This window comes from Falco punctatus, assembly GCF_963210335.1.
Source record: "Falco punctatus genome assembly, chromosome: 12".
Taxonomy (NCBI): Eukaryota; Metazoa; Chordata; class Aves; order Falconiformes; family Falconidae; genus Falco; species Falco punctatus.
In genome coordinates this window covers 14989945-15006370 of record NC_137592.1, presented here as the reverse complement: position 1 = coordinate 15006370, position 16426 = coordinate 14989945, and the positions used below count along the sequence as shown (strand labels likewise).

Here is a 16426-nt window from a genome sequence, read left to right as displayed (position 1 = left end):
TGCAAGTTATTTCTGATGTTTAAGAAACAATGTTTGAAAACTCTACTTACTTTCAATGATTCTCCCCATGATGGCTTGCTGCAAGGCTTTTCTGGATCCATGGTAACTGGGTCCACATGCTTTTGGAATAGTAGCAGACAACAGTCCATGACCCTCATAATCAGGTGAGGAGGTTTTGCAAGTTTTCTAACAGTAGCGATATCCACTGGTTTGATGGTCTATTTGGCAAGAAATGTAACAGAATCCTGCATCAATACCATTAGTCTATTTTCCCATTCAAAATCTTGATTTTAATGTTTGTTTGTCATACTCTTCTCTGAGGCAAATTTGTACTACACACATACAAAAAACTTAGTAACTGGACTTACTTTAATAAATTTCATAGATTCATGAAACTGTATTAATTTTAATTAATATATATTATACAAGAATATTTTCCCAGTGCTAAAGACATCACTCAAAATAAAATTTAAATACATGGAGCAGCAGCATTAACTTGTAAGTTTAAGTGACTGAAGAAAAGTATGTTGTAAAATTGCATAGGACTTAGTTAAAAGCAGTTTCCTTGGTAAAGTAGTAGTATTTTTGATTTTTAAGGGTTAAGCGTCATTTGTTCTGAGGTGGATTTTATTGGTTTTGATGGGGTTTAAGTTGTTATAGATATGAGATACAGGTTTTTTACTTCATGTTTAGCAGCATCACTGACACTTTGCTTAGTTCAATAACCAACACAAATAAATGATTGCAAACTTCAAAACTAACATATTAATTTGTGTCTACAAAATGCATGCATGCTACTACCTGTCTAGAAGGAATAATTACAGACACATTATAGAAACCACAGAATGAGTCCACACATTTTGCAAGTGAATTTTGTGACCATTTTTTGAAGTTTTATTTATCTCATTATCTAAATGTCAGTGTAAGAGCAAAAAATGTTCCTTTTCTGGCTTTTCCCACTCAATATTTTTTGTCACAAATTCTGGTAACTGGAACAGAAGGCTTTAAAAATGTAATATATAATTCTTTACTTTTTAATTGTCCAGAGCAGAATAATGAAATCTTGTAGTACAGCAATGCCTCCAAATTTCTTAACCTAATACTGATCACCACAAATCCCCTTTGTTTCCTGTTTCCCTGCAAAGTAAGGGTTTTTTGGTGAAGGAAGAGGCAGCCTTTCATTGGTCTTAAAAGAAAGACTAGTGGTTAAGTATGAAGAAAAACCATTTTTTTTCTTAGCACAGAAGTACTCTCCTGTATTCAGAATAACATATTCTAAATGTATCTGTAACTTTTGGAAATTCTTCATAATGATCAAGTATTAGGGTGGAAGCAGAACAAATACTTTCAAATACTCTGTATCTGTTTAAGGAAAAAATGTGAAGTCCAGAAATATTCATCAGAGACATGACCAATAACTGTGAAGAGCTGGTGACAGCAGTCAAACCCAAGTGACAGCCGCATGTTGGTGGCTCTAGCCTTTCTTTCACAGGTGACTCAAGTAGTATTAAACTAAATAAAATGCTGGGAATTTTACTCACATTCAGTGCAGCTTCTGCTATTTCTAATGCTGGTTTAGCTGCCTCCAGTTTACTCTCTGCTTTCATTTTTTCTGAATCGATTTCATCTACAATTTTTTGTGCTTTATCTTTCACACCTTGGACTTCATTTTTTACTGTAGCTGCAGCTTCAGCACTTTTTGTGACTTCTGCAAGTACCTGAAATGATTATAAACACATAAAATATATAAATCAAAATGATGGAACAAGTGATTAAGTTATCAGACACAAAAGAAAACCAGTACATAAAGGCTATTATATAGAAAAATATAAAGCTAACCCTAACAGTATATATGGCATTATATAAGTATGGAATAAAAATTAATACAATTTACAGAATCTCTACAGAGAAATAGTTTATGATTCTCCCAGCAGAAGTTGGATACTAAAAAATGAATTATTTTTATAATGGATAGAAGACCTTTGAGTGGCTTTTACAGCCAGGTTTTTAGCCTATGATGGATTTTTATCCTATTTGAACCTATACTTTTTCAATAAAATAAGTATTTGCTTTTTTCACTATAAATCTGCAGATAACAATAGTATAGCCAATAAAACTAATGGAAGATGGCAAACCATCTGCACCAATAGTCAGCCTTTTATTCCTTTGGTCTAAAAAGCTCACTTTTAATAAGCCTATTCAAAGAACAGCCCCATATGAATTCACAGAATGAAGTTATCCATTTGTGACTAGTTCTTCAGTAAATATGTTTTTAATTTTCTTGTACATGTGTGACATACAGTTGGTGTCAGAATGTTTTTTGACCAGTATCAGCTATAAGGTCAAGGCTGACACTTTATGCATTTACAAGAACATAAATAATACTGTCAAATACCAGTGGAAAAAAATGACAGATAAAATCCCCAAAAAACCTCAATATTTTTTAATATTTTTTTTTAATTCAATTTTGATTTCTATAGGACTCAGTACTAAGGACAAGGAAGAAATATACACAATATGAACAATAATATATGCAGTTCAATACATGTATGTTATTTTATTATTTGTCCTACTACTTCTGATGACTCATAAGTAGTGCTCTCTTGAAAAAGTTGACAACTAGGAGGCTATGTGCATGAATGCCGGAAAGCTATTTCAAAATGTGTATCAAATATAAATATTAAACAAAGTGAGCTCCAACAACATATCTGTCATAATCCTGAAATGTGAGAAGTGTGATTTCATCCCTTTCTGTCATAACTTTATCTCTTATGGGATTAAAGGCAGACCCTTTAGCCATCGCTGGCCAAAAGTTTGCTCTTGGGTGCATACTAAATAAGCAACATCACAGCATTATGGTACCTTTCAGAAAACAGAATGCCTATATTAATACATTCCCTAACATACCTTTCCGAAGAGTCATTTTGGAAACTAGATTTCTACCAGACCAACAACCTCATGAACACATGGACACCTTGTTAATGTAAAAGACAAAATATGAAACTGAACTGTGATGAACTTTTTTCTAAGCAATTTTTAAACAGTAAAGTCCTGTTATCATCTGTTAACTTCTTATCTGCAAATAAGTGCACATATAACCCCAAATTTAACAAATGTCAATGAAGCACAAAAACCTCCCATGAAATAAAAAATGAAACCTGATGCTCATAGAAGTGGGTAAGAAATGGGAGGAAAACAAGGAAGGCACTTAACCTCTTGCAGTCTTAAAGTACCTTACTTTCAGAAGCAAATGCTGAAACAACATGCCACAGAGATAGGAGTGCATTTTAGACTGTGGTACACATTTTTTGGCTTGTACAAATTATGAGAGGATTCTGCAATAGCACTTTACTATATATATCCTGGGTGCTATCAGCTGTTTTTTGCTCTTTAACACTTAAGTACTTACTTTATCTGCCTTAATAGATGCCAAAGCCAGTTCTTTCTCCTTAATGGCCAGCTCCTGAGAGAGTTTAGCAACGGATTCACTGGCCTCCATCAGCTTAGAGAGACCTATTAAATAAAAGATAAAATTCAGAAAATTAAATGCTTTCTTTTCCTAGTTAGATAGTACAGTCCAGTCCTACATCCAAAATGCCTTGTACCTTGTGTACTCATTTAATTTGTGTAAAGGAGAGAAAGTGGGTATAAATAGTTATGCTATCATGATTGTGCCTACTATTCACTTTTCATGGATATAATATATAAATATAAATAATCTCACAAGGTGCAAAATTATTATAAATAAGCTTGATTCTTCAAAAAAGAAATCCATACTTCTTAGTTTTAGTTTGTTATAGCTGTAAACAGTACCTAGAAGTATATAGCTGAATATATCCTTATGCTCATTACATAGATGTCCTGGGAGGAAAAAAAAAAAAAAAAAAAAAAAAGGGAAAAGAAAGGAAAAAAGGTAGAGACAAGGGAAAAAGGGGATCTGTCAAGGATCTGTTGTGTTATGAAGTCACAGGACAATCAGAACAGCAGACTGATACTGCATTTATATGATTGCATGAGGAAATGACACAAATATTAGGATTCATAACTGCCTTCCATTAAGGAATTATTTCTGGAAAGAAGAGGGAAGAAACGGAGACAAAAGCGAATCCAAAGGTCACAGCAAGATTATGACCTCCAGCTCCTGCATATTAAGTTTACCCTCTCGTCCCTGGTGACAGAGTGCAGAAAAACACATAAAAGCCTCTGCACCCACCTGGCTTAGGGCCAGTCCCATTATAACTTTTATGTGTGCTGAAGCAACCATCCAGAGACTGTTCAGCCTTACGCTGTTTCCCAGAAAGAGGTAAGTTTGCTCCCTCTACAATTATATGTGTAGTCTTTCCCATGCATTCATGCTGTCTTGCTTATAGATTTGAGCACAGATCTTTGGCTGATCCTGAGCTTCCCATTGCATGCTGAAGGCTCTCTAGCCTCTCCTCTCTTCTTCATCACTGAATCTTAAAATCTTACAACTTGCCTGGAAGCACTCCCCTTATATCCCTCTCTCCCTGAGAGCTAGAGTCAGAGAGAGCACATTTGCAGTTACACATTTGATGTGTGATGTTTTGCTGTGATGACTCTCCACTTATCTGTTGCCACATTTCACACAGATGAGCAGTGTCTCCTAGAACATTTCTTGTTCTTCTGACACAGCTGCCTCATGATCAGGCTATTGCCATTCTATGGGCTTTTTATTACTCCTCAAAAAAAAAAAAGGTTATTTTGCCACTCTCAACAATAAAGTCCAAAGGTATATTCACTGAAAGACATTGAGTGGGAGATGAGAGATGTCTTAGAATGTTTCCTTTTCCCAGACATATGACATTTCTTAAAATACTGTAAGGGATACATACATACACACTAACATTCTACGCCTACCTCCCACTCCTCTGACAGCAACAATTTTCAATATGGTTGTTACTTCACGTCACTGTAAAAAAAGTTCTGAAAGGGAAGCTATAAAAGGGAATGATATAATAGCCTTTGCTCTTTTAACATTCTTTGCACTCTAGGATTGTAACATGGAAAGAAAGATGGCCAAAGAATGGGAACATGCAGAATAAGAAGAAATGAAGAATTTCTGCTACAAATAAAAAACTTAATAGCTTTTTCAGGTACCCTGCATACTTCCAATCACAAGAAACATTTTTTTTTTTTTTTTTTAGTGCTTGTAGTAATAAATTAATGCCTGATTTAGGCATTAGAAATTGGAACTGTAATTTTCAGAGGGATATGTAGGACTTCAAGTAAGAACCTTATTGATATCAGCTACAGCTTATCTAAGCAAGTTAAAAAGGCACCATATATTTTAATCCTATAGAGAAAATTGAAGTAGTCTTTATCTTTTGTCCATGTCTTATGTAACTAGCAAAAAAATAGAGAATATAGAAAAAATATAAAAATATTTAGTAAGATACTAAGCCACAGTACTCAGCACCTCGAAGATGAAATTTCTGACAATTAGCAGATCTAGCAACAAGTTGCTCAAATGGACGACACACCCAATTTGTTGAAGCTAAACTGAAGTCTTCTGTAGAACCACAGTTCTATATGAAAAGACGCTATCTACACATGTGGTGCTCTACCAAGGATTCCCCAGACTGATTCTGAGACAGCATAAGACATGAAGCATTCAGAAATAATGGTATTTGTCATTGGATTTCAGTTTTCCCTCATCTCTCTTACAAGATTTCTCACCCAAAGTGACAAAGCAGAAAAGAGATTACTTCTATCTTTCAAAATACGTTGCTCATAAGATACTACAGTGCTGACAAGCATACTTTCAGTGTGCTCGCACCAGGGACTTTTCTAGAAATCAGTATTGATTGAGCTATTTCTTACAATTTTGTTGCTATACAAGCATCCTGAATTGTCCCAGACATCCAGGAAAAATATTTCAACAAGGAGATGAAAACAGCGATGTTATCTCATCTGAGTTTAATAACATAAAATTTAAATCTCATATCAGGATAAACTCCTAACAAATTGAAACAACTTTCAAGGTTACTCTTTTTAACCTTCTAAATCTTTTTGACATTAAGTGATGAAGGACTAAGGATTAAAGGAGGGATGTGTGAGATGATAGCAAAATAATACATAACAAACTTTTTGAGAAAGTTCCTTAGAATGCAATAAACTTTATAGTATATTTGGAGGTAAGGATAACCAGTATTTTTGTTGGTTTGTAATACATCTTTTCTATGCAAGTAAAACTATTTATAATACCTCCTAACTGGCATGAGTATTGCCCATAAGCCAACAGACATGATTTTCTGAGCATCAATGATATAATGTACATGTACCTCATCACCTGTTTGGAAGACCATGTAAGGAATTAGAGACAAATTCACTACATGTGAAATTTTTTTTTACAAAGCTGAAGCTACTTTGTTTACTTCTTTTAAATTATTTTTGAAAATAGAAGAACTGGAGAAAGACTAAAAAAACCCTACTCATTGTCAGAAATCTTCAAGGTTCTCAGACTTTTTTTGCATCTCAAGCAGGACTGATGATAAGTTCTGACTTCTAGAAATGGCAACAGATCCATACAGGGAAATTTGCATAATGTGAAAATATTGAGGATCACTTACTCCTCTACAGTCCACTCTAATTCAGTAAACAGTTTTTTAATAAATAATCTACCCATTCTTACTCTATTATGTTCTTCATGTGAAGTGTACCAGTTGCATTTTTAATAGTCTAAATGCTACACCTTTTATCTTTGTATGAAAATTCTTATGTAGAATTCTCTGTTCTTTTAGATTGATATACAATATCTTTTCCCATAAAGACCAAGTTTTCTAAGCTGTTCAGTTGCTTTTGCAGATTTACTGAAGCACGTCTAGATGCTAACCGGAGAGAATTTGAAATGTATACTGAACTCAAGAAGTACTAATCTAATGTGCAAAATTGGGTCATTTCAAACATATATCCAAAATTAGAAGGACATTTTAATCATGCTTTTCTGTATTTCAGATTCCTAGTTATAAAGTGACCACAAATAACAGCTACTTATTCTACAGTAGAAATCTGAAACAAATCGATTGTGAAGTGCTCAAATTGTACAGCAAGAATTTCCATAGACAAGTCCGGAAGTAAATTAATAACTGTTTAGAGATACCTCACTCTACAGTAGTAAATCAGCTGCTCTCTCTGGCCATCTCCACGTTCTACTGTCTATTACAAATGCTAAATTGGAAATAATAAAGTTTAATATAATGCTGAGATGAATGATCAAAAGCTGGCACCTTCTCTGAGGCATTTTTATAAGAGAATCGTTGTGAGTTGGTAAGAGCTAGAATGCTTTGAAATGGTTCTCATAGGCCGCTACTTTTGGACTGATCCAGCAAAACTGATTTTAAGTGATTACTGAATAAGACAACTAATATTAAAAACACAGATCATTGGAGACCATGCATGGAAAAACACATATATCCCTATATTGCTTACCAATTTGCATACGTTCAACTTGTTCGCTAATACTCTCTAATTTTTCAGTATAAACTTCTTTGTAGCCATTGATGAAAGCGAGATAAGACTTAGGTGTTACATAAGCTCTTCTTCTATACCTAAAATATAGTATATTGATAACATCAACTTCATACATATTTTTGGAATGTACAGCTATCTGATTAATTCCAATCCAAAAGAAGATTATATAAATCAAGTCTTCCATTCAGTCAATATAAAATTTCTTCAGAATGCAAATCCTTACTTCCAATTACATTGCTTTGTATCCACAAAAGCAACATTAGATTGCTGAGTAGTGGGAACTGAGATCATTAATTTGCAACATAATAATAATTATTTTTCATAGCCTTTGCAAATATGGATATAGCAGATTTATTTTTGTATTAGTCTTTAAAGACATTTATTGATTCATACAACATGAGCTTAAAAAACACTATCAGTAGCAATACTTTAGGGATAAATTATTCCATTTGTATAAAATATTACCTTCGGAAATAATTCTCACAGCTTTCTGAAACTATATCATGAAAGAGACCCATGGTTTCCACTACTTCTGTTTTAACTGATGAAGAGCAGATCATATCAAATTCTGAAAGAAAATAACTGGCTACAGCTACAAGAGCTTCCTTGGGCCATGGGCTGAACCAATCAATGGTGCATCCTGATATAAGACCAGGAAATTTCAAAGTACGTGCATGGAACTTCTCACCAACCTAAAGAAAGTAACACTGTTAATTTGTGATATGATACTTAATAATGTCCATTAAAATATTTAATTTGCATAAATCACTAAACAGGCTATTTTTTGTGCTAATATTCTGCTTAGAAAATCCTGCAGTTTTTTCTTTTCTGTATTTTGCTAAATTTCCAATTTTCCATATTTTCTGAAATTTGAAGAAAGAAGTTCATGACAAATATAAATATGACTTAATATTTTAAAACCTCAATTAACTTATTTTAATTTCCATTAAATTATTGTTTTCAAGTAACAAGCAAGAATTTCACAAAAATATGTTCATTGATTTGTATTAGGATGTTCATTAATTTGTATTAGGAAAGAATAAGCCAGGAGGAACAAGTGAAAATTACTTTGACATGTAAAGAATGATTTAATTTTAAAGTATTTTGGTTTTAAATTCTGACAACTGCACTATTACTTTTATTATCTCAGCAATTATAATTGGAATTCAGTAATATTTTAATGTGTATTAAAATCTCACTAAAAATATAAAGCTTTACTAATCCTGTCACACCTTATAGGATAGTTTGCTAATGGTAGCAAGCAAGACAGATACGAAGAAAAAACTTACTGGAGAAAAGCAGAGGACAACATGCAAGTTTTTCTTTGCCCGGGTTAGAAAATATTCATAAAGATTATCAAAGGTAGGAGGGCACCGAGGCATCTCTTTTTTCATCACAGGTATTAATCCTTGGGTGATTTCATCCAACTCATCCCGAGCAATTAAATTAGAAATCTTTTTATAAAATTAAAATTGATAAGAAAATAAATTGCATGGATGTAATTATTATAGAGTTTATAAATATTTTTCTACTTAAAGATGTATTTCTTTCTCTGCATATATACAGTTTAGACACAATAAAACCAAGATTCGTCTGTGATTTAGTCTTATTTTAAGTCATTAAAAACTAGGAAGTCTTAACTCAGGAAGAGTATGGATCTTGACTGGCCAGTGAATCCTCCTTTAATAAAGGCTACTGAAATACCCACCACAGCTCCTTATCTTTTTCTGGCCTACCTGAAATAAAGAACTTCATACCAAAATAACTCCTTACTTTTAAAGTTCAGATATTTTAGAGCTAATCATTATTGATTCTACAATTTATTACCAAAATAAATAAACTAGTGGAAACAAATTCTGCAATTTCCTGCTTCTAAAGCCTGGCATGTTGACACTCTTACCTCGCCTGAAGACAGGAGATTATTTATATATTCTAAAAAACACTCCTCTTTTATTTCATTATCAGTGAAGATAAAAGTGATGCCTTGTCCTTCTACTCCAGCTGTTCTATACAATAATTTTAAATCATCTGACAGATTGTTTATGTTATAGGATCTAGGAGGAATAAGAAACATTACTTGATAATTCAAAATAACTTAGAATAATGCTATCTTCATATTATAGAGTTTCGTAAATGATAGTGCAAACATCCTTTGTAAACACACATATTTTGGCTCAGGAATAGCTAACTCATGGTCCAGCTTTTTCAGCTCAAACATAATCCAATGTTAAGAATTTATTGTTTTCCACATTTTAAACGTGGAAAAAAAAAAAAGCTGTTAAAAACATAAGGTTATGACTGTGTAAAGAGAAATTAATAACATAAATTGGATTTATATATTTCTATTTCTTGCATTGCTTACCTGGTTAAAGTGATCTGAAATATTTTATAGCCAGCAATAAAGGAGGCCAACCTTGAAAGACTTTGTTTTCCAGAACCACCAACTCCAACAAGTAAAGCATTTCCATATGCTGTCCGAATTATCCGGGAAATCTATACATGAAAAAATAGAAGCAAAGCTCATTAATACATTTAAATTAAAATGTTAATTAGCAAAATTAAAAATTTGTTATAATCTACACTTTATTTACTATGGTACAATGTAAAATTATTAAAAGGATGCTTGCAGAAAATTCTTCCTCTCAAAAGAGCACTTGTACATTCTTCAAGAATTTTGTGTAGCTAATGAAGAAGCTGCATGGTTCAGATGGTTATAATCAGTTACCCATAGGATTTAAATGCATAAAGGGAGACATTTTAAGCTTCATTTTATGTTGAAGGTATCATCCTAAATATGTTTAAAATTGCAATAAAAAAATAGGTGGAAAAATAAACACACTGCTTTAATATTTTTAAGAGTCTGAAAGACCCGGACACATTTAACTATCAGTGTTATCTTCTATTTTATTTGCCTTCAATGTTTCCTTTAGAACAGTTTTCTTAACAAGTCTCACAGATACAAAAGCAGGATTACAAATTTACTATCTTATTGCTTTTTTACACATCTCCTGTGTATATATCACATCTTGGTTTTATTATATGTTAGTGCACCATTACTTTTAAGATGTTAGTTTGCTTTGCCTTTGGTCCTCATGTAAATTAAGTATAAAATGCAAAAGACTGGCATCCACATCAAACCTGTGAATTCTGTTCAATTTTTCCTTCGAAGAAATTTTGGTTTTATGCACATCTCCCTCTCAGCCTATCCAGATAACTATATTTAAATAGAAGTCTAAATGTGCAGTTATGAGGGTGACTATATTTATTGTCACCATAACGACAGCAGGGCTCCTTTCTACTACCAAACTTCATATTCCAGATATTCTGGTTAAAACTTGACTATGGAAATGGAGTATTAGAGATTTCAAGGTCTTCTGAAATTCACCTAGCATCACATGAACTATAATTAAAATTATTTTCTTCTGTTTAAATGCAAAGCAAACAAAAGAATTTTGTTCACTTGAGGTCAACTAGAGAACCAACCATCTCCTGTTTTGGTTTCACTGTGGCTTCTATGTGTCTTTTGCCTTTCAGTGAACAGATCATGAAGTTAAAATAATTCCTGAGATAACTAACACAACTTCTTAAACCTGAGGCACAGCACTTCAAAGAGATCTTATGCTTAGCTGAGCCCCGCCCCCGCCATGAATTGGATTCTCATTTCAGATGAATTCTTTCTTTATATCTTCCTTTCCGAATAGGCATTCAACTGATTGTAAACTGAGACTTTCCTCTACCCTACATACTGATTCTACTGCAGCCCCGATTTATATTTCTTTTAATGTCTCTCACCTAACCAGATTCTTCCTCATGTTGTTTTGGTCAGTTGCCAGGTACAGATGCCTTTGGACTGAATTCTTAATGATTAAAAATCATTCTACATACAAAACTTAAACGTGCCTTTTTATGACCTCAGCTTTCCTATTAAGGAAAATCTACATATCTCTAAATACACAGAAGCTTAAACAAATATATAAAATAAGGTATTTATTGCAAAACATGCAAACAGGTAAAATGACTGTAGTTCTTTACTAGTTCTTTAAAATGACTAGGCAAAGATGGCAAGCAACTTTGGGGATAAGAGTAACTTTTCAGAATGTGGCCTCTGATCATAGCTTGCCCAAATCAGGAATACTGTTGCAACAGTTAAACCAATAAAAAAGTAACAATCCCCAAACCTTAATAAGATGTGTCATAGCATCCTTAAAAAACACCAAATCAAGAAATGATCCTCTTATAGATTCATTGTATTGCCTCTGATACATTTGCAATTTTTCACAAAAAAATTCAAAGCTTGGAATCTAGAGAAAATAAAATAAAATAAAATAAATCAGTAACAATACTAGCATGACCCTTCAGAATTTAAAACTGCACTGACATTCTTACACAAACCTGAGCTCGTGTATTGGCCACACATAATGAGATTATCTTGTTAATTCACTGCAGTGATTGTAGTTGTGTTTAAGCAGAACTTTTCTGCTAATGGTGGGAAAAAAAGGAGCAAGGAGACTAAGAACAAATAAACTGTATTTATATGGCATTATTAACTTTAACATTACTAACATGATTTCTTGCATACTAACCAGAAAAATCTAGATATACCTTTACAAAAAATGTGGTAGGTATTCAATAAAACTTTTTGTATGATAGGGGTTCAGCAATATAACATACTTAACAATTAAAGGAAAACTTTGACACCTAGTATTTTAGGTCTAAAATAAAATACCTTCTCATAAATTTTTGGTCGTTCAACCACAATATCTTCTGGTTCATCACCAGTTGGTTCAGGCATCTCCCGTAAAAAATCTACAAAATATGGTTCAGCTTGGAGTACTTTTGCTAAGTCTGTATCCACATATTCCTCAATTGCTTTATTAAGAGTTTTATCAAACCAGGCTGTATCTTCAGGAGTAATAAATCTAAAAATCAAAATTAGTACAATTTTTAAAAACTTATTTGTAATTATGTAGGGAGAAAACCAGCTAATTCAATACTAAAAAAAACTTGTAACTTTTGAAAGAAAACTGCACATTAGGCAGTACATATTAAACAATAGTTACAGAAATTAATTAGGCAATATTCACAGGAATTAAATGCTTCCATACTTTAAACTATAATAGTCAATCACATAAAACATAAAACACAAAACCAACTTGACTTTCCAACTTTCACCTAGAACTAGGCAATGACAGATCATTTAATTTCTCAGATGAAAAAGGATGAATGATTTCTGAAAAAGACATTGCTGAGTGACCTTTTTCATCTTTCAACCTGCCACACAATAGCATAATTTATGTTATTACAGTACTGCCTATGAAACTGCAATGAGACAAGGAATAGTGAAAGGAAGATAGTGTATGTCACTACAACCCGACTTCTTTCTCAATCCCTCTTACATAAAAATCTATAATTAACAGAGGAGGATAAACACTGTGGGGAGGAGGGGGCCGGGCGGACTACTGCAAATTGAAATAAAAGACTGCAAATACAAATACTAGTGACTACATTCCATTGTTTAAACTGTATCATCCTCACTTGATTGGTTCAAGACTATTTTAATAAAGATCAAGATCTTTGATGACTCTAATTATCTATGGCTGTGATTATCTGAGAAGTAATCAAGAATGATACTCAGTAGTAACTGATAAACGTAAAAGGTGATAACCACCTCGACCCCAGAAAAAGGAAATGCCAACTTCAAATGTCAAACTACAGAAAAAAGTAATTTTAATCTTTACTTCTTTTCCTTTTCAGTTATACAACTTAGAGGAAAGTAGGTGAAACATTAAAAAGATGTACACAGTGCTCTGAGTTTTCAAATAAGACAAAGAATCCTGAAGAACTGTGGTATAGAGACAGCCTAGATATATATTATATACTTCATTATTGTTTGAGGTTCTTAGTGATGACATTCTAATACCAACCACTATAGAATCTAAAAGCAGCATGGAAGAAGACACTGGATGGCAACACTCTCCCCCCACCCCCCAATATATAACATAACTGTACAAATACATATCTTTCATGTATTTTTAAATTCCCCAGAACAAATATAAAAATATAAGAACAATTCAGTAAATGTCAGTAATATTGCTTCTAACTTGAAAGCAGAAAATTAACTCTATCACAGCTGAAACCAGAAAAAAGGGTTATCATATTAAGAAGGCTTACAGTTATACAAATTGATGAACATAAATTAAGTAAATGTCTAAACCTATTAAATATAAAAAGTTATAGTTATTATACCTGTCAGCAATTACTCTGGTACATTCATGTTTAAAAAGTGTTAGCAGGACAGCGCTGCTGTTGCATTCTTCTGCCTTTATAGTTAACATTCCCTGCCAAATCCTAGAAAGGTCTCGAAGGTTGAAGATATAGTGGAATTTAGATGGTGTAGGAAGCATCTTTGTCTAAAGAAAAATATTGTTAATATTAAAACCCAGTAACATTTAGAAGGAATCAAGAAAAATATAAATTATAAATGTATAATAATAACATAAAATGTATACATAACAAAACTACTAATTTTCACACATAATACTGTGGACAAACTAAGAAGTCATAAATATATCTCATTTGTTTAGAAGCAGGATCTAGCACTAAATGTAAAACTTCAACTCTTATAACATGTAATTATTTCCTATGTTGTTCTGGGCCTTATAAATTAAACATTATAATTTATAAATAATTTCACTGCCTGTTCCTTAGCAATAGTATTTAAAGCTTTGGGTAACACGAATAAAACTATAGGAAAGAAGGGATTGATATTTCCATTCATCTGCCTTGCATACTGAAATCTGATTTTTTCCAGATTATATCTCCAAAACTTTCTCAGACCATCTTTCTCCTGTTTTTTTTCTCATTATAAATACATTGTCAACGAGTATGTGCCTAAATTACATTAATAGGTACTCTCTTCAGACTGATTGTGATAGAACTTTCTCTGTAATTTATACCTTTGTCCACTGCCACAATATTCTGCCTGTTGGGACTAATTTTTTCACCATATCACATACTTCAGGGTTGAATTTTCTACAGGAATGAAAGTATCCACAGCCAATAATACCTGAAAAGAAAAAAATGCCATATAGAGTTAATCTCAGATTGTAGGATATAATAAGCTAGGTTGTGAGCAAGACATGTAAGTCCTTATATAAAACATTAATTTGCTTTCAAATTACAGATTAAATAGTTTTGTCTCTCTTGTCCATGGCTTTTCTGAAAAAGAATAGAAACAGCTGGCAGCAAGTGCTGGGTTTTTTAACAATATACTATATTGACAAAGTTAACAGAATTGAGAACTTTAACAACAGAAGGCATTTCAGACAGCACAGACATTAAAGTATAACCTACATAGTAATAGCAGTGCTCATATTCTTCCAGGAAATGCCATTACTTTCTTAGTAAATATTTTCTTGTCCAAAAGTAGAAAAATAAGTATTTCAAGGGGTTAATTTCTCCTCCACAGCACTATTTTTGCTGTAATACAGCTTCAGTTGTTTTATTAGAAGTACTCTGAATTTGCATGGTGAAAGTGACAAAGAGAACAGACTTTTATACATTTTAAGCTAATTATGAAAAAAATAATTGTACTAAAATGAGAGAAAGAAGTACCAAAAATTTTGTCGATGGATTCATTGGATGGCAATGTACAATTGAATACACAAAACTGTCTTTTTAAACGCTGGGGAATATCATTACGGCCTCCTCCAGGATGTATCATTGCTGCTATTAATTGTACATCTACAATTATAGTGAAGTCTCCAGGTTTATCCAAGCTGTACATTCCTTTCATTTCCATCATCTGACGAACAATTTCATTTGTTACCTGTAAGTTTATGTAATTTGTACAGATGGAAAATCAAATAAGAAAAAAACATACCCTGATATTTTAATTTCTTCTTGTAACTGTACCACTAATCCCTAGAGAGAGGTTTTAACTTTAATCTAAACTCAGATTAAAATATCTTCCTTAGTCATATGGGACATCTTGGTTTACATGATATTAAGCAACAGGAAAATTCTTTCAATGTTGTACTACTATCTAATATCAACAAAATGCGTTGGTGTTCCTTTTAACTAAATAAAGTTAAGGCAATGAACTGGAAAAAAAATTGGGTCTTTTCCAAATTTTGGTCCTGGACTTTCAGCTCCAGATTTTCAAGTTATGCCTTTCAGTTCTTCCTTAGGCCCCCTTTGAAGCAAAACATTAACTTTTTTTTGAAACAGGAAGCTGTTTATCCTCAAAAGGTTATTCACTCCACATTCCACTCTACAGCATCTGCATGTATCAGGAAGCATCAGGGTTTGTCCCCATAGTAACTGTTCAAATGATATTCAGCCAGCCTCCTGTGCTCACATACCCTAACAAAGCCACATGATATGCAGCAAGGCACCAATCACAAACCATCATCCCTTTAAAAATATTTCAACAATGTCTTGGGGCTATAACAAAAAACCTAGAGGAGGTCCATAATGGAGATCATTCCTATCACTGAACACTGCCTGGGCCTGTGAGGGCTTTTCCTCAAACATAGCCACCTATGATCTAGACTATGGTCAAGCAGCTCAGTGTTGTGACTTATTCAATGCTAGTTTCAATTTCAATAAAGAAAACCATTAAAGTTCTTTCAAGTGAGACCACACAATGCAAATCAAATAATAGAAACATATTGGCATTTAGGTAGAAGGCCAGGTTCCACTTCAGAGACACTAAAAACACAGGCTTGGCTTTCGTTTTGACAAAAATAGCCTTCTAAAGTCAAGAGGATGAACTATTCAGTCTACATAGATTTATTTATATTCATACTGCTACGTAAATACATGCCCAAGACTACTGTCATGACCAGACCCACACTGTTAACAAACCAGCTCAATGCTATGAACAGCCTTAATCCGAACTGTGAGCCTCACAGAAGCCAGAGAGCCTGAGCAT

The 16426-nt window shown here is 33.0% G+C and overlaps 1 protein-coding gene across 1 annotated transcript in view; it reads right to left on the bottom strand.

The window, feature by feature from the left end:
• DNAH8 (dynein axonemal heavy chain 8) overlaps positions 1-16426 on the bottom strand; it is a 146280-nt gene that overhangs the window by 50255 nt on the left and 79599 nt on the right. The window contains exons 54-66 of the mRNA XM_080408689.1: positions 15106-15319; positions 14448-14557; positions 13738-13901; positions 12218-12410; positions 11670-11792; positions 9854-9984; positions 9392-9545; positions 8781-8945; positions 7957-8183; positions 7450-7568; positions 3410-3513; positions 1542-1718; positions 51-218 (exon numbers count right to left, since the gene is read on the bottom strand). Of these exons, the coding sequence (XP_080264815.1) occupies positions 51-218; positions 1542-1718; positions 3410-3513; positions 7450-7568; positions 7957-8183; positions 8781-8945; positions 9392-9545; positions 9854-9984; positions 11670-11792; positions 12218-12410; positions 13738-13901; positions 14448-14557; positions 15106-15319 (2049 nt within the window). The remainder of the gene's footprint in view (positions 1-50; positions 219-1541; positions 1719-3409; positions 3514-7449; positions 7569-7956; positions 8184-8780; positions 8946-9391; positions 9546-9853; positions 9985-11669; positions 11793-12217; positions 12411-13737; positions 13902-14447; positions 14558-15105; positions 15320-16426) is intronic.